The sequence below is a fragment of the Dryobates pubescens genome, chromosome 33 (assembly GCF_014839835.1).
Source record: "Dryobates pubescens isolate bDryPub1 chromosome 33, bDryPub1.pri, whole genome shotgun sequence".
Taxonomy (NCBI): Eukaryota; Metazoa; Chordata; class Aves; order Piciformes; family Picidae; genus Dryobates; species Dryobates pubescens.
Genome location: NC_071644.1, coordinates 6,533,111 through 6,551,552, shown reverse-complemented (window position 1 = coordinate 6,551,552; position 18,442 = coordinate 6,533,111). Strand labels below are relative to the sequence as shown.

Below are 18,442 nucleotides of genomic sequence, written 5' to 3'. Positions count from 1 at the left end.
TTTTTCTTACTAAAGGCACCTCTTTTTTGACTCCAGGCACCTCTTTTTTGACTCCAGGGACCTTCTTTTTTGACTCCAGGGACCTCTTTTTTTGACTCAAGAACCTTTTGGTTTTTACCAGAAGATTTTTTTTTACTAAAGGACCTTTTTTTTTAACCTAAAAAGATCTCTCTTTTTTTACTTAAAGGATCTTTTTTATACTTAAAAGGACCTTTTTTTATCCCCTCAAAAGACCCTTCTAATTTCCTTTTACCAGAGGGACCTTTCTTCTGCCCCCACTCGCCTCCTGGAGAAGTCAAACCAAAGCTATGGCTCCAGAGCATCCTTGCCTACAGGTGGCAAAGAGACAAAGCTCTGCAAAGGCAAAGCAAATAGGCTGGATGGGGCTTCCTTTTGGGGATGTTTGGGGGGAGGTTTTGGTTGGGTTTGGTTTGGTCTGCTTTGCTTTGGTCTATTTTGCTTTGGTTTGGTCTGCTTTGCTTTATTTTGCTTTGCTTTGCTTTGCTTTGTTTTGCTTTGCTTTGCTTTATTTTGCTTTGCTTTGCTTTGCTTTGTTTTGTTTTGCTTTGCTCTGCTTTGCTTTGCTCTGCTCTCCAGGTGTGGCAACAGACACTCGAAGAGCTTAAGAGAAGCCCCAGTGAAAAGCAGGCTGTGAAATCCCACAGCCACTTCTGGGATGGTTGGATGGCCCAGGTCTATGGACTTTACCTGCTCTGCTTAAAACTTGGAGGGGGAAGACCAAGAGCCAACCACAAGAAGCCCCAGCAAGCACCATTTGTGCTCCTACATCCCTCAGGGAGAGTGCTGCTGGCATTCCCTCCACCTCCAGTTGATGTTTGTGCTCTTCCAAACCCCAGGAGACAGCAGCACCCAACCAAGGAGTGCAAGAGCAGGCCAAGAGGACAACTGATGTGTCCCAGGAGGGGATGACAGCCTTAGGAGGCTGAGCCAGCCCTCCAGCCTCATCTTCTGCCCTTCCATCTCCTGCACTAGGCTGGGGAGGGCTGCAGCAGCCTCACCTTCCTCCAGCTGGAGGCTGCTTTGGGCAGGCAGCCCCAGGCAGAGCAGAGGGTCCTGCTGGCCTCAGCTGCTCATTTCTGCTAGGGAGGAGAGAACCAGCAACAGGGCAGGCTTCCAGGGCTCTGCTGAGAACCTGGAGCAGGTCCTGGCAGAGCTGCTCTGAGTCACAGAATCATCACAGAACCATCAGAGAATCATCACAGAGTGGTTTGGGTTGGAAGGGACCTTTCAAGCTCATCTAGTCCAAGCCCCACTGCAGTCAGCAGGCACAGCCCCAACTACAGCAGGCTGCTCAGAGCCACCTGCAGTGGTTCTTAGGAGGGGGCTTCTCCCACCTCTCTGGGCAACCTGGGCCTGGGTCTCACCACCCTCTTCCTTCTCTCCAGTCTGAGTCTCCCTCTCTTAGTTCAAACCATCACCCCTGGTCCTGTCACAACAGGCCCTGCTCAGAAGTCTGTCCTCAGCTTTCTTACTGACCCCTTGAAGCACTGCAAGGCTACCAGAAGGTCTCCCTGGAGCCTTCTCTTCTCCAGGCTGCACAACCCCAACTCTCCCAGCCTGGCCTCACAGCAGAGGGCTTCCAGCCCTGCCAGCACTGCTGTGGCCTCCTCTGGCCCTGCTCCATCAGGTCCCTGCCTCTCCTGTGCTGAGGACTCCAGAGCTGGCCCCAGCACTGCAGCTGGGGTCTCAGCAGCATGGAGCACAGGGGCAGTATCCTGCTTCTGCTCCCTACCAGGCATCCTCCCACCTGGATGCCTCACCCCTGGCAGTGCCCAGCAGGGTGACAGCAGGAGCTGGGCAGGAGCAGACGTGTTCCTCTGCTGCCCCACCACCAGCAATGGGCAATGCTGCTGCTCCAGGACCTGGCAAGCTGCAGCAGAGCTCCTGCACTGGGTCCAGGGCTTGGTGTCACAGGTTGCCTCGGGTTGAAAGGGACCCTGCAAGGGCATCTTGTCCAACATCCCCCTGCAGTCAGCAGGGACACCTCCAACGGGATCAGGCTGCCCAGTGCCACATCAAGTCTGACCTTGAATGTCTCTGGGGATGAGGAGCCCCAGCCACATCCTTGGGCAACCTGTTCCAGTATTTCTCATGGTGCAGAGCTTCCTCCTGTTGTCCAACCTACATCTGCCCTGCCCACCTGGATGTGGCTCTGGGCAACCTGCTGTAGTCTGAGGGGTCCCTGCCCGTGGCAGGGCGACTGGAGCTGGCTGAGCCTTGAGGTCCCTTCCAACCCTGACAATTCTATGCTCTTGAATGTCTTCAGGGCTGGGGCCTCAGCGTGCTGCTGGCATGAGCTTCATGCCCTCCTTGGGAGAAAAGGGGGCTGAGGAGGTGCCCAGGGCACAGGAACAGGCTGCTGGCATCACCACCACCACCACCACCTCACTTGGAGCTGCCTATTGTGGGCAAATTAGAAAGGCCAATTCCCAGGTCCTGCTGGAAAGTTACATCACCACCATTACCTTCTCAGGAGATCTTTCAGGCTCTATATTTAGCCCAGCTCGAGCTGTGCTTGGATTCCAGGCAGGCAGGCAGCTCCTTAGCCAATATAATTAAGAACAGTATCAGTGGAAGGCATGTAAGGAGATTTTCCTCCCCAAGGCCACCTAATACAGATGTAATTGACTCTATTTTCTGCTTTCTGCACACGGATTGCTGCAACTCAGCCCCTATTATCCATCAACAAATGAGCAGGATGCAGTGAAAGGGACCTCTTCAACCCAGGGCTGGGGTTTAGAGAATGGAGCACTGGGCTGTGTTAAATCTGGACACAAGGCAGCTCCCTTCCCTCTCCTTTTCATCCCCCCGCCGCCTTTTCAAGAGGCTCTGCCAGCGCAGGGCAAGTCAGCAAATATGTGTTTGGGCAAAGTGTTGGCACTTGCTAAAGGAGAGAACATCTGTCTCAATCAGCTGGGCTTATTCTAGCACAGGCAGCTCAGCAGAGGCTCTCAACACCCAGAGACAAAACCAGGGCAATGCCTTCGGAAGAAAGAAGGCTCTTTGGGTTGGTTTCCCCCCCACCCCCCAGTTCCTTTCTCCCTCTGTGCACTTGCAGTTTGCTTCCCTGTCAGCTTCTAAGGGTGGAGAGGGAGAAGAGGAATCAGAGAATTGTCAGGGTTGGAAAGGGACTCAAAGGCTCAGCCAGTCCCAACCCCCTGCCACGGCCAGGGACACCTCACACCGCAGCAGGTTGCTCACAGCCACCTCCAGCCTGGCTGCAAACACCTCCAGGCAGGAGGCTTCCACCACCTCCCTGGGCAGCCTGTGCCAGGCTCTCACCACCCTCCTGGGCAACAACTTCTTCACATCCAATCTCAACCTCCCCTTTCTAGTTTTGCTCCATCCCCCCCAGTCCTATCCCTCCCTGACAGCCTCAAAAGTCCCTCCCCAGCTTTCTTGGAGCCCCCTGCAGATCCTGGAAGGCCACAATTAGGTCTCCTGGGAGCCTTCTCCTCTGCAGCCTGCACAACCCCAACTCCCTCAGTCTGTCCTCATAGCAGAGCAGCTCCAGCCCTTTGCTCATCCTCATGGCCCTTCTCTGGACACCTTCCAGCCCTTCCAGATCCTTCCTGGAACAGAGACTCCACAACTGGCCACAGTGCTCCAGCTGTGGTCTCAGCAGAGCAGAGCAGAGGGGGAGAATCCCTTCCCTGGCCCTGCTGGCCACACTTCTCTTGCTGCAGCCCAGGATGGGATTGGCTTTCTGTGCTGCAAGTGCTGACTGCTGGCTCCTGTTGAGCTTCTCCTCCCCCAGCACCCCCAAGCCCAAGGGCTGCTCTCAGGCCAGTCCCTGCCTGGGCTGCATCGGTGCTTGGGATTGCCCTGACCCAGAAAGGAGGTGAGAAAAGAAATTAACACCCTCCCCCCCAGAAGAATAGATAGATAGATAGATAGATAGATAGATAGATAGATAGATAGATAGATGGATGAAGTCTCCACTTCTAATGTGGCACAATTCTGAGCACGTTGCCTTTCCCACAGGCAGCTTTGCAGCCCTGGGAAAGATCACAGTGAGGAAGAGTTTATTAGCCCAGAGGATAATTGGGCCGAGGCAGCTCTTTGCATTCAGCTGCAAGAGCCCTCCAGAATTCTTCTTGGAGGCTACAAAATGCCTCTGGGTTGTTCTCAGGGCGCTCCCATGCACCACAGGAAGGTGCAGCCTGCCTGGCCAGCGTGTGTTAGGTCAAGGCTTGTGCTTGCTCGGGTGGCCAAGAAGGCCAAGGGTATCCTGGCTTGGATCAGGAGGTCTAAGGGTGTGAGTGTCCCCCTCCAGGTGAAGCCACACCTCAAATGCTGTGTTCAGTTTGGGGCCCTTCGCCACAAGAGGGACTTTGAGGTGCTGGAGTGGGTCCAGAGAAGAGCAACCAAGCTGGTGAAGAGCCTTGAGCACAGCTCTGATGAGGAATGGCTGAGGGAGCTGAGGCTGTTCAGGCTGCAGAAGAGGAGGCTGAAGGGGAGACCTCATCACCCTCTACAGCTCCCTCAGAGGAGGCTGGAGCCAGGTGTGGTTTGGTCTCTTCTCACAGGCAACAAATGCCATTCCCTCTTGTCCTGTCCTCAAGCTGCAGCAGGGGAGGTCCAAGCTGGACAGCAGGGAAAATTTCTTGCCAGAAAGGGTTGGAGCAGGCTGCCCAGGGAGGTGGTGGAGTCCCCATCCCTGGAGGGCTTTAAAAGACACATGGGTCTGGTGCTGGGGGATGTGGTTTAGTGGCAGTGCCTTAGCAGTGGTGCTGGGCTTGTGAGCCCCAGGCAAGCTCTTGGACCTGATGATCTCAAAGGTCTCTTCCAACCCCAACAACTCCCTGACTCATTCTGGAAGAGCCCAGAAATCAGAGGGCATGAAACCAAGCCAATGGATGAGGCAAGGAAGCCTCTCTGCATGCCTTGAGGCACGGTGATGGAGCCTCACAAGCTCCAGCCTTGGCTCCCAAGCCTTGCAGAAGCACCCAAGCCCACCCTGGCTCTAGGGATAAGGGTGAGATGGTTGCACTCAAGTCCAAGCCTGTGGTTTCCTCCTGATCTGAAGCTGCTCAGAGGCGACTTTAACAGAGACCAGAGAGAAAGGGATGAGCAGAGCACAGCAGAAATTGGCTGGGGTGGGGAGAGGGAGGCAAGGAGGGAGAAGGGGGGAAGGAGGCAAGGAGGGAGAAGGGGGGGAAGGAGGCAAGGAGGGAGAAGGGGGGGAAGGAGGCAAGGAGGGAGAAGGGGGGGAAGGAGGCAAGGAGGGAGAAGGGGGGGAAGGAGGCAAGGAGGGAGAAGGGGGGGAAGGAGGCAAGGAGGGAGAAGGGGGGGAAGGAGGCAAGGAGGGAGAAGGTGGGGAAGGAGGCATGCACAAAACACTGCTTCATGTTTCCCCCAGCCCCTCTCTGGCCCTGGGCTTGTTTGGGGGATTTTTTGTGAGTCCTAGGAGCCTGATAATTAATTTTGGCTGATTAGAGCAGTGAGCTCCAGAGGGACAAAAGAGGCCGTGCTAGGTTTGAAAAGGATGCTGAGGGCAGAAGGCTGTACTGTAATTTGTTACACATTATAGCCTGCTAAAGAACCTCCTCACAAGCTGCCAGCCCTTAATGTCTTAATTTCTCCTTCAGCATTCCCTTTGACACACTATCCAAAGTGATGTATGGCTGGGGTGGGGATAGGGGGGGGGGGGGGGGAGGATGATTGCCATGGGATCAAGCAGAGGGGAAATCCAGGAGGGATTACAGCCCAATCCCTGGGCAAACAGGCACTGGAGAGGCTGAACACAGCCACAGCTGTCTGCCCAACAATACCCAGAACAAACAGCGCCTGGGGAACAAGGCAGGGCCGGGGGCACAAGCAGGCAGGGCCGGGGGAAGGAGACAAAACCCTGCATTCAGCCCCCTGGGACCTCCAGCCTTTTATGAGGCTTTTCACCCCCAGCTGCAAGCTTTTGACTTGGGCTTTCCAAATTTGTGTTTGGAGCTGCCTGGCTGTAATAAAATTGGGCTTAGTGATCAAAGAGAGTTGGGGATCCAGAGCACATCCGGGCTGGACCCAGGACAAGTGGAGAGGGCCACGAGCGGTTTGTCCTCCTCTGTTCTCTCTCCTCTTAACCAAACAGCAATATTAGGGCTGGATAACCTGCCTGACACTGCCAGTTTTCAGGCCCCAAAGCAAAAAAAAAACACCCCAACCCCCCCCCCCCCCAAAAGGGGAGGCTTTAAGCTGAGGGGGTTTTATTTGCAACACAGAGCATGTATGGACAGGATGGGGGTGGGGTGGGGGGTGGGTTTAAAAGGGATTAAATATATAGGCCATGCCCAGAGAGGAAGCACCCATAAGCCTTAAGAAGGAAAAATCCCCCCCCAGCCCCAGGGTCTCCAGCCCAGAGACTGCTGTAAGGGCTTTCACTTTCCCAGGGGATGGTCAGGACAGGTTGCTGGGTGACACAGGCTCTAAACCCCAAACTGCAGCACGCTGGAGCAGTGTTAACTGCAGGTGGATAGTTGGCACGAGAGCAGGAGTGAGGTGCAAGGGAATAGATGCAGTTCCAGGTGCACTGCAATTCACCACTCCTGGTTTGCTTGGTTGGGGTGGGTTTTTTTTCCTCCTCTCTCCCCTGTTATTTAGCCTTTTTTCCCCCTCTCCCCTTTCCTTTGCCATCTCCCCTTTCCTTTGCCATCTCCTCCAGACCTTGCTGCTGAGCTCCGCTCCACAGATGCTAAAGCAGGAGGGAAAGAAGAGGTGCATGGCTCGGGACAGGGAAAAGCTGCTTAGAAAGAGCAAAGCCTCGGTGAGGAGGAGACTCTGCCCATCCCCTGCTCAGCACCCTGCTCCACCCATGCTTCTCTGACACCCCACAGGCAGCTGAAATCCCCAGGGATTTGGGGGCCAGTCCCCCCCCTGCAAGGGTCAGTCCCAGTGGGCATTTTGCACACCCTCTGCACCCAGCCTGGAAGTGCAACCGGCTACAGGACACCCAATTGCTCCTCACCCCCTGGGCAGTTTCTTAGCCCATGGCTGGGGCCAGGAGGGAGTTTTGCAGTCCCTGTGTGCTCAGGGATGAGGAGCAGCGAGCAGGAAGGGCTGGCTACTCAGCGCAGCAGAATACGACCCTGCCCGGAGGGCAACAGAGGGGAAGGAGGGCTGTGTCCCATCCTGTCACCATTGTGCAGGCTAAATTGCCACCAAAGGGATGTAAAATGCAGCAGAAAGGGGCTTGCTGGGCAACAGCCCCATCTCCTGAATCACAAAGCACCGGGGGGGCAGGAGGGAAGCTTTCACTTCACCCACAGGATCTAATGAATGAACCACTTCAGCCAAGCACATCAGGTCTCTTCCAGCCTCAACAATTCCCTGATTCATTCTGGAAGAGCAGAGAAATCAGAGGGCGTGAAACCAAGCCAATGGATGAGGCAAGGAAGCCCTTTCTGCACGCCTGGAGACGAAGTTAGGGAGCCCCTCACAAGCTCCAACCACAGCATGCATCTGCCTGGCCACATCCCTGCTCCCAAAGAGTCCCAGAATCCCAGCATGGTGGGGGCTGGAAGGAGTCCCTGCAGACCACACAGTCCAAGCCCCGCTCCTAAAGCAGGATCACCCAGAATAAATCACACAGGATCACATCCAGATGGGTTTTGAATGCCTCCAGAGAAGGAGATCCCCCCCAGCCTCTCTGGGCAGCCTGCTCCAGTGCTTTGCCACCCCCAAAGTGAAGAATCATTTTATCCTTACCTTTAGGTGGAACCTCCTGGGTTCCAGTTTGTGCCCATTGCTCCTTGTCCTGTCCCTGGACACCCCGGGGAAGAGTCTGGCTCCATCCTCTCTTGTTGCAAGGAGACAGAGCTGAGCTCTCCTCCCCGTGCTGGGAGGGTCATGGATGCCCCCAGGTGTTCAAGATCAGATTGGATGAAGCCTTGAGCAACCTGGGCTGGTGGGAGGTGTCCCTGCCCACGGCAGGGGGGGAGGGATTGGAACTGGATGATCTTGAAGGTCCCTTCCAACCCAAACCATTCCAGGATTAAGCAGGGTGTCCCCTCACTACCATGGGGATGATCCTGAAGGTCCCTTCCAACCCAAACCATTCCAGGATTAACCATGCTGTCCCCTCACTACCATGAGGATGATCCTGAAGGTCCCTTCCAACCCAAACCACTCCAGGATTAACCATGCTGTCCCCTCACTACCATGAGGATGATCCTGAAGGTCCCTTCCAACCCAAACCACTCCAGGATTAACCATGCTGTCCCCTCACTACCATGAGGATGATCCTGAAGGTCCCTTCCAACCCAAACCATTCCAGGATTAACCATGCTGTCCCCTCACTACCATGAGGATGATCCTGAAGGTCCCTTCCAACCCAAACCACTCCAGGATTAACCATGCTGTCCCCTCACTACCATGGGGATGATCCTGAAGGTCCCTTCCAACCCAAACCATTCCAGGATTAACCATGCTGTCCCCTCACTACCATGAGGATGATCCTGAAGGTCCCTTCCAACCCAAACCATTTCAGGATTAACCATGCTGTCCCCTCACTACCATGAGGATGATCCTGAAGGTCCCTTCCAACCCAAACCATTCTATGAATGGAGCTCTGGCTCAGGTTTGGAGCACTAGGAGCCAGACCTGATGCAAAGCCACTCAGTATCTCCAATGCACCAGGCCTGGGCTAAGCCAGGATTGTGGCTTAAGCTGAAGTCACTTAAGGAAATCAGAGCCTTTCCTCAGATTTCCCTGAGCTTTGAAACCTGAACACGTTTGAAACGTGAGGAGAGAGGGCTCTGGGTTATGTCACAGCTTCAGAATGACAAAAATTCCCCTCCCCCCCCCTTTTTCTCCCCCCCCCCCCCCCCCCAGCTTGTCACAAGGAGAGGAATTTTCTCTGGAGAGGAGCACAGTCAATAATCACAGCTCCCAGCCTGGGAATTGCATCAGTTGCTGCAGAGCTTGTGTGTTGAACCACTTGCTTGTTTCATGTTGGGTTCTTCTTTCTCCACCCCCCCTCCCCTTTCCCCTGTAATTAAGTAATTAATGCACTCAGAATTAACTGTCAAAGGAGGGGGACATCACTTGTGGTATGAGTTATTTCCTCACCTGGGTTGGGGTTTTTTTTTTTGGGTCTCCTGCCTTTTTTTTTTCTACAGGAGGGAGGGAGGGAGGGAGGGAGGATTGCACAAAGGGCTCCTGTTCTGCATTTTATTGGTCTCATAAGGAAACAGAGCCCTGAACCTTTCCAAGGAGACTGACAAAGCAAACATTTATTATTCTTCAAGCAAAGCAAGCAGGCACCTTGGAGTCCTCTTTGAGAAGGAAAAAAAGGGGGGGGGGGGGGGGGGGGGGGGGGGAACAAAACAACAACAACAACAACATAAAATAGGCCTCACACAACCATACCCCCCCCCCCCCCCCCAAAAATCACAATGCAGCCACAAATTGCTGGTTTCTGTCATGTGTTAGTGGGGTGGAAGGAAGGGATCCTGGGATAAATGTATTCCCCTGGATCCTTTGATGTCTGCAGGAAGATGCTGCTGCTTCATGCAGCACGTCTTTGCTCCTGTGCATCTTGCAGCCTGCCTGTGACAGAACCACCTCGGGTTGAGCCTGCAGTGAGAGGCTCCAAAGCCTGTGCAGCAAAGACAAATAGTTCCCAGAGTCAGCCTTCCTCCTTTCCTCCCTTCCTCCTTTCCCCCCTTCCTCCTTTCCTTCCTTCCTCCCTCCCTCCTTTCCTCCTTTCCTTCCTTCCTCCCTCCCTCCTTTCCTCCTTTCCTTCCTTCCTCCCTCCCTCCTTTCCTCCTTTCCCCCCTTTCTCCTTTCCCCCCTTTCTCCTTTCTTCCCTTCCTCCTTTCCTCCTTTCTTCCCTTCCTCCTTTCCTCCCTTCCTCCCTTCCTCCTTTCCTCCCTTCCTTCTTTCCTCCCTTCCCCCTTTCCTCCTTTCCTCCCTTCCTTCTTTCCTCCCTTCCCCCTTTCCTCCTTTCCTCCCTTCCTCCTTTCCTCCCTTCCTCCATTTCTCCTTTTCTCCCTTCTTCCCTTCCTCTTTTCCTCCCTTCCTCCTTTCCTCCCTTCCTCCCTCCTTTCCCTTTGACCTTCTGAGACCCTCCAACACCCCTCCTAGCCATGCCAGAGGACCCACCCATGCAAGCCCACCCACGGCTACCTCTCACTGAGAAGCCACTTCCTGCCCCATTGCCCCAGGGAGGTAGGACCCCAGAATTTGTTCCAGGCCCCCATCCTGCTTCTGGTGTCCCTTTGCAAGCGATGAGTGGCAAGTCCTCCATCAACAGGGGTGGCCAAGGCCTGGGACTGGATCTCTCCCACTGCCTCACACCTTCAGCTCCATCTGGCAAAAGTTTTGGTGCTCTCCTCCTTCACACTGCCATGGCTCCACCACCCAGAGGCTGCCCTCCTGCAGCTCTGCAGCCTGCTGGTGTCTCCCCCTCAGGCCAAGCTGAGGTCACCAAACTCGCTGCACTTGTGCTTCCAGACCCAAGCAAAGCTCTTCTGAGGCACAGCTGCTCAGCCTGAGATGGCACAGGAGGGCACAGCCCACTGCAGTTGGCCTCAGGGTACCTCAGGGCCTTGGTGGAGCTAAGTAGGTGGCAATGGTAGAAGGTGACACTGTCAGGCATGTCCCCACGCCCTGTCCCCAGCTGCCACCGCTCAGGCGTGGGACGGTCTCCATCCCTGCCCAGCAGCAGTGCCAGGAAAGGCACAAAAGTAGAGCTCTGACTGCAGGTTCAGGCTAAGAGAATCACAGAATGGGTTGGGTTGGGAGGGACCATGCAGCTCCAGCCCCCTGCCATGGGCAGGGACACCTCCCACCAGCCCAGCTTGCTCAAAGCCTCATCCAGCCTGGCCTTGAATGCCTCCAGGGAAGGCACAGCCACAACCTCCCTGGGCAGCCTGCTCCAGTGTCTCCCCACCCTCACTGCAAAGAATTTCTTCCTCATCTCCCATCTCAATCTGTCCTCCTCAAGCTTCAATCCATTGCTCCTCATCCTATCACACTGAGCCCTTGTCAAAAGTCCCTCCCCAGCTTTCTTGTAGCCCCGGTTCAAGTAGTGGAAGCCCACCCTCATAAGGTCTCCCTGGAGCCTTCTCTGCTCCAGGCTGACCAGACCCAACTCCCTCATCCTGCCCTCACAGGTGAGATGCTCCAGCTCTGATCATCTTTGTGGTCTCCTCTGGACCCAACAGCTCCATGGCCCATTGGAGCAGACGAAAAAGCAAAGCATGAGCTGGGCCAGCACCGGGGGTTCAAGGTGGTTGTGGGCTCCTCAGAAAAGAGGAATGCCCCCAAAGCAAGCCAGGGTGGTGGTTGTGAGGGAGGCTTGGGCAGGTTTTCATGTGAGGGTTTGCCAGACATCAGCATCTGGGTCTTTCATCTTTGATTCAGGAGGGGGAAGAGAAGGGGGGGGAAAAAAGCATCAGGCAATTCAAGTCAGCATCCTGAACTTCAGATGCTGGCCTGTGGAAAGCTAAGACCCAGTTTCTGAGGATGAGAAGATTGGAGGCTCGCAGCACAAAGAAGTTTCAACTCATCTGCTGCCTTCCCCACAAAGGTCTTCAAGCAGGCAGGGCTGGAGAGGAGCCAGGAGCTGCAGGGCTGCTCAGCCATCGCCACAGAGGAGGTGACTTGGGCGTGGAGGGCAGCACCAACCCGTGTGCCAGGCATGAGGTGTAGGGACACCACCCCGGGAACACACCCTGCAGGTCATGGCAGGGCTCTGTGTGGGCAGCCTTGACCCACGGCCAGGCAAGGGCTTCTGAGACGCCCAGTGCCAGCCAGGGTGCTGCCAGTGCCAGCTGGGATGCTGCTGGTGCCAGGCAGGATGCCACTCTGCCCAGTACCAGGAGGGATGGGGTATCTCAGAGCCCCTCCAGTGCCACAGAATCACCGAGGTTGGAAAAGCCCTCCAAGATCATCCACCAACCCTCTAAGTCCAATCATCGACCCCCCAGCACCCTGCCCACCAAACCAAGTCCCCGAGTGCCATGCCCACATCCTCCTTGAACACCTCCAGGCATGGGGACTCCACCACTGCCCCCGGGCAGCCTGTGCCAACGCCTGACCTTGTGCCAGTGGCTCTGTGCAGGAGAGGATGTGGCTAAATGACACCTGGGGAAGAGAAGCCACCAAGGGACTCAAGACACACTGCCCACATCTTAGGGGTGCAAGGGATGGGACCCCCGCGTGCTGTCTGTGGGGGGGTAGCCCACGAGGGGGACTTGTCACACGCCTGGCATCACGCTGTGCCCACAGAGGCACAGCGCTGGTTTCATTGCCCTTTAACGACAAAGGGCTGCGGCGGGAGGGGCAGAAGTAACCTTCTCCTGCCAGGGGCACGGTGGGGTCCAAGCCCACATCCTGCTGCAGGGGGCACACAGCAACGGGGCCCGGGCACTGCACCCGTGAGGCTCACCCAGGCAAACTTTTCCGGGGGGAGGGGGAAGGCAGACTCCGGGAGGGGGTGGGGGGGGGGTGTCCAGAACGGTTAAACCGGGGAGGGGTTAGTGAAGTGTGAACCTTTTCACGGGGGAAGGCGTTGGAGGCTCCGGTTCACCGATATTTACCCCCTCGCTCCCCCCGTTGCTCCCTTCACAAACCCCTAGGTCGGTGGCATCCCCCCCCCCCATTAACCCACCCCCCATCCGCCACCCTGCCTCCCGTGCTGGGACCGCAGCCCCAGACGGAAGCGGAGCAGGGATCCGTTGCTGGGGGGAGCGGAGTGTGGACCCCGGGGGAGAAACGGAGGGGGGACCCTGGGAGGGGAGAGGCGCAGGGACACCGCGGTGGGGGGAAAAGCGGAGCCTAGGAAGGGGGACAAGCGGAGCAGGGATCCTGGGCAGGGGAAGAGGAACGGGGACCCTGGGAGAAGGTAGGGCGGGCAGGCAGCACCCCCCCCGGCGGGCAGGGAGGGCAGCAGGGCGGCTCGGTTCCCGCCGCCGCTGCCATCCCGTCCGGCGGGGCGGGGTTTTCCCATGGCCGGCCCGGAGCGGGGGAAAAGCCGGGAGCCGGGAGCGCCTCTGGCACGTGCTCCGGCGGAGGGGGGAGAGGGCGGAGGAGGAGGAGGAGCGGGCGGGGAGGAAAGAGGAGGGGGGGCGGTGGAGAGCGAGCGGCGGGGCCGCGTCCCGGGGGCGGGAAGGCACGAGCGCCGCCGCCCGCCGCCTCCCGCCTGATTGACAGCGGGGGCGGCCGCCAGCCAATAGGCAGCGAGAGCCGCCGGCAGTCCCGTTCCCCCCCCCCGCCGCCCATTGGCCTCGCGTGCCGCGCCAGCCGCCGCCGCCGCCGCTCTCCCCCCGCTTCCCCCCCCCGGGGATCCGCACCCCCGCCGCTGCCGCCAGAACGGGTGTCACCAGCAGTGCACGGCCGCCCTGTGGGGCTCGCTGCCGCTGCGGTGGTGCTGCTCGGGGCAGCGTTAAGGGGGTACGGGGGGACACCGAGGTGCAGGGGTGAAGCTCCCCGTGTCGGGGGCGAGTGGCGGTGCCTGGTGAAGTCGCCGGCGGGGGGGGAACGGCAGTGCACACGGTGGGGGTGGAGGGGGCGAGCGACGGTGCTCGGTGCGGCTCCCGATGGGGAGAGCGGCGGTGCCCCCGGTGTAGGGGGCTGAACGACTGTGCTCGGTGGAGCCCCCGGTAGAGGAGGGCGAGCGGCGGTGCCCAGTGCAGCCCCCCCCGAGAAAGGGACCGGCGATGCCTGGTGCAGCCCCCGGTGTGACGGCTCAGCAGTGGTGCCCGGTGCAGCCCCCGGTAGAGGGTTTTGAGCAGTGGTGCCCGGTGCAGCCCCTGGTTGCAGGGGTGCAGTCCTCCTGTGCAGGGGTGACCGGCAGTGCCCGATGCAACCCCGGCGCAGGGTGACCGGCGATGCCCGGGGCAGCTCTTAAGGGAAAAGCCAGCGCTGCCCGGGGCAATCCCCGGTGGCCGGGAGGGGGTTGAACCAGAGCTGCCCGGGGCAATCCCCGGTGGCCGGGAGGGGGTTGAACCAGAGCTGCCCGGGGCAGCCCCGCCCGTTGTGTTCCCCCCACTCCTCCCTCGCTCCCCCTCCTCCTTTCACCCGCCCCCACGTGGCCTCGCGCGCTCTGGTGGGGACGCGGGGGGGACGGGCAGGGGGGGAGTGGGGGCGTGCCGGCGCGCGTGACGGACAGCCAGTGTCGGCAGCCACCAATGAGCGAGCGAGCTGCCGCGCGGCCGGGTGCGGGCTGGCCGCCGATTGGTTGCCGCGAGTGTGGGAACGTCCGCGGCGGCGGTTTCACACGAATGAGGAGCCGCCGGCGGCTATAAAAGGCGGGGGGGCGCTGACCGCCGCCACTTGCCGGCTCCGCCGCCGCTGCTGCCGCCACACGCGCCCTGCGCCCGCCGCACGCGCCCGCCCGCCTGCCACCGCCGCCACTGTCACCACCGTCACCACCGTTTCCCACCACTCACCCCCCCTCGGCCCCCCCTCCCCGCCACCACCACCACCCCGCACCATGCCCGCCGATACGGGCATGGAGAAACCGACCGCCTCACCCATCGCGGGTGCACCGGCCAACGCCAGCCACACACCGGATAAACCCCGGAGCGCCAGCGAGCACCGGAAGGTAAATGGCGGGTGCCTGTTGGGGAGCAGCAACGGAGGCGTTGGATGGCGGCGAGTCCGCGGCCGTGCTGAGGTCGGTGTTGGGGTTAGAGGAGGGAGGGTGTGGGGGGCGTTTGTGTAACGGGGATGGGGGTCGGTACGGGGGGGGATCGAGAGGCTCACCGGCTCCCCTCTCCCCGCAGTCCTCCAAGCCTATCATGGAGAAACGGCGCCGGGCACGGATCAATGAGAGCTTGGGGCAGCTGAAGACCCTCATCTTGGATGCGCTCAAGAAGGATGTAAGTGGGGCTGCGGGACGAGGAAAGGGCTCTGGGGTGGGGGCTGCGGGGCTGTCTGGCCATGGGCAGCCCTGACAGCACCGTTCTCCTCCTGCAGAGCTCTCGGCACTCCAAGCTGGAGAAGGCAGACATCCTGGAGATGACCGTCAAGCACCTCCGAAACCTCCAGCGGGTGCAGATGACAGGTAAGCGCGACCTGCCCGACACGGATGGCTTCCAGGGTTGGGATCTGGGGACAGGGAAAGCACGGTTGGGGTTGCTAACCTGCCGCTCACCTTCCACCCCCTTTCGTCCTCCAGCTGCTCTCAGCGCCGACCCCACCGTCCTTGGCAAGTACCGAGCTGGATTCAACGAGTGCATGAACGAGGTGACACGGTTCTTGTCCACCTGCGAAGGGGTCAACACCGACGTGCGCACCCGCCTGCTCAGTCACCTCTCGGCTTGTCTGGGTCAGATCGTGGCCATGAACTACTTGCCGCCTCCACCGCCGCCGCCGCCACCCTCCAGCCAGCCTGCACATCTGCCACAGCAACCCCTGCACGTCCAGCTGCCCCCCGCAGCAGCCGGGGCCGTGCCCGTGCCCTGCAAACTGAACCCTGCTGAAGCTTTGTCCCCCAAGGTCTACGGCGGCTTCCAGCTCGTCCCTGCTACCGACGGCCAGTTTGCTTTCCTCATCCCCAACCCGGCCTTTCCTCCCAACTCTGGACCAGTTATTCCCCTCTACGCCAACGCCAACGTCCCGGCGTCCACGGGCGGCGGCGGCGGCGGCAGCAGCAGCAGCTCTGCCACCCCATCGGCATCCCCGGTGCAGGGGTTGACATCATTTGGGGGCAGCATTGTTCCAGCGTCCCAGGCGGGAAGCCCTATCGGAGAGCGCAGTGAATCAGTCTGGAGGCCTTGGTGACTCGCCTAAAAACCCAATTATTTCGGTGGTTTATTTTTTTGCACCCTTCCCTCCCCTACTCCCTCTAAACCAACTCTTCTGTTGGCTCCGTTGTATGGAGCCCTGTTACCTTTGGGGTTATTTTTTTTGTCTCGTTTGGGTTGTTTTGTTGTTGGTTTTTTTTGGTGGTGTTTTTTTTTTTTTTTAAGGAAAAGCAGATTGAAAACCAGAAAGGAAAAAAACCAAAATGATTTAAGGAAGGACCTTGCTATTTATTCTTTTCAGAGGTTGGGATCTCGACTTGTATTTTTACTCCTTTCAAATGCCTTTATTTGAGATAATGGTTTTTTTAAATAAGGAGAAAAGGAACAAAAAAAAAAAAAACCAAGGGGGGGGGGATGGGGGAGGGGAGGGGGGAGAGAAAAATAAAGGAGAAATAGTTTTGTAACAAATATTCGAGGAAAGAAAAAAAAGAAATTATAATGCCAAAGTTGTTTGTATCCTGTTTGTCTGTGTGTGTGTTGAGTGCCTGTGCTGAAGACTTCTAAGGAGAAAACAAAACAACGTAAGGAAAAGGAGAAAGGGGAAAAAAAAAAACCCAAACCATTGCAGGTGTTTAAATAAAGAAACTCTTTGAAATAGATTTAATATATATATTTTTTTTTTCCACCCCTCCCCCCACCCCCTCTTCCTTTTCCCTTTCATTTGGTTTTTGGTTCGGGATGAGCTCCTCGAACAACAACAAAAAAGAAGCTAGGAGTCGACTTTATGGCCTTCAATGAGGCTGTGAAAATTGGTTGGGGGGGGTGGGGAAGGGGGGGGGTGGGGAAGAAAAGGTGATGGGGCTGAGGTGTTGGGGGGGGGGGGGGAGTGGGGGGTGGTCTTGGTGGTGTTAAATGTCTCCTGAGAGCTTTCAAAGTGTCGTGTTCCCACTTGGAAGAAAGGGATTCCTAAACCACCACCCCCAAAAACCCTCCTCCTGGAACCTGAGGAAACAGATGCTGCTTTGCTACCTGCTTGGAGAGCTCCCGGAATGATGCTGCTCTTCGGATTTCTTTCTCACACACACACACACTCACCCCCGGTCTCCCCTCTCTTTCCTTAGGGATTGCTGCTGTGTGGTGTGTGTGTGTGTGGGGAGGGGGAGGGAGGGAGGGAGGGAGGGATGTGGTGTGCTCAAAAGTTACTATCTCACCCACAAAAGAGGCAAAAGAGTCTGTCCCTATTGTGAGGAGGGTAATTAGAAGGTATAAAGGGTCTCATCGAGTATGCAGCGGGCTCTTTGGGAAGTTGGGAACCCTATTGAAACGCCTGGGAACTGGGAGCCGAGGGTTAATGTGTGTCTTTTTTTTTCTCACCACTCTCATTGACAGGGCCAGATAGACTCTGATACTCAATGCTGTTGTAAATTCAATTGCCTGGCCTCACAATGCCCACCTCATAAAAGAGAATAACTCGGGGTTGTGGCTTTTTTTTCCCCCCCCCTGCCTCTTCTCCCCCCCCCCCCCCCCCCCCCTTTTTTTTTTTCCTTCTTTTTTCTTCCTCCTCTTTTTTTTTTTTCTTCCTCCACTTTTTCTTCCCTCCTTTCCCTCCCCACCCCCACCCCTTTTTTTTCCCCCTCCTCTTTCCTCCGTTTTTTTTTTTCTCCCTCCTTTTTCCCAGCAAGCAAGACAGCTGAGGAAAAGACAGTTTTGCCACCCATTCTGACTCACCCCCCACTCCTTGAATCCCGGCCAAGTGGAAGCAATTGCAGCCTCACACGCAGAGAATTAACCACTTCCAATTGTCACCAATTAATAAGGCCGTGGTGTGGAGAAAGGCCATTAAAGAGTGAATGCACGGTATGGGAAGGAAAGCTTTGTGTGCTTTGCTCCCCAAATTTATGAGGTGGGGCTCTCCTGTGATCTTGGGAGGGAAAAGCCAGCAGATGATGACATGTGTGCATGCCAAAGCCACATCCAGAGGCATTAACCCGTCTTGGCTGGCCTTCCTCCATCCTTGATCCCGTGGGATGCCCAGAGGCAAAGCTGATTCTCCTCCTGACCATCCCCTCACCTCTCCCCCACCCCCGGCTGCCTTTTCCCTGAGCTGTGGAGGTTGTGTTTTTTCTCCTGGTGGCTGAGCTAGCTGGGCTGGCTGGCAGCGGGACCAGCGTTTTCACTGTTCAGAGGATGACTTGGATGTTTGCAGAAGATCCAATTAATCCCAGCAGCCCCAAGGATGTTTCAGGATGGAAATGCAATTTCATCTTTCAAGGGCTGCTTCTATCAGCAAGGCAGGTTGCAGCTTCTGGGAGAGCGTGGCAGTGTGTGTGTGTGTGTGGCACACAGAGAGCAGATTATCCACTTCTGAAGGCTCTTTTTTTTTCCCCCCACAACCTTCCTGCTATTTCAGCTACGGTTAGATGGAGGAGCACAAGCTGCTCGGAGCCTGGTACCGATCCAGGCCAGCAATTCCTCCGCACCAAAAGCGTGGGCAATCGATCAGGGGCTGAAAGTCCCTCCGTCGCCCCACCAGCGCTAGGTATCCATTTGAATCAGGAGATTCCCAGGAGGTTTTGTTATGCAATCACCGACATAAAATCATGTTACAGCGGTTCTCTTCCATCCCCCCACAGCCAGTTTACTACCCCTCCTCTTCTGTCTGTGGAAGGCTTGGAAGAGCAGATGAAAGCCAGCCTGTCGCCTGCCTGTAACTCCATCCCTCCCTGGGGCAACAC

At 57.2% G+C, this 18,442-nt stretch overlaps 1 protein-coding gene across 1 annotated transcript; it reads left to right on the top strand.

The window, feature by feature from the left end:
- The first annotated feature begins 14,424 nt into the window (after positions 1-14,424).
- HES4 (hes family bHLH transcription factor 4) lies at positions 14,425-15,766 on the top strand. The gene is given in 6 exon segments (XM_054175813.1): positions 14,425-14,563; positions 14,745-14,840; positions 14,938-15,025; positions 15,140-15,603; positions 15,606-15,674; positions 15,676-15,766. Coding segments are annotated over 6 exon segments (897 nt in total). The 5' UTR covers positions 14,425-14,452; the 3' UTR covers positions 15,745-15,766.
- Positions 15,767-18,442: the final 2,676 nt, after the last annotated feature.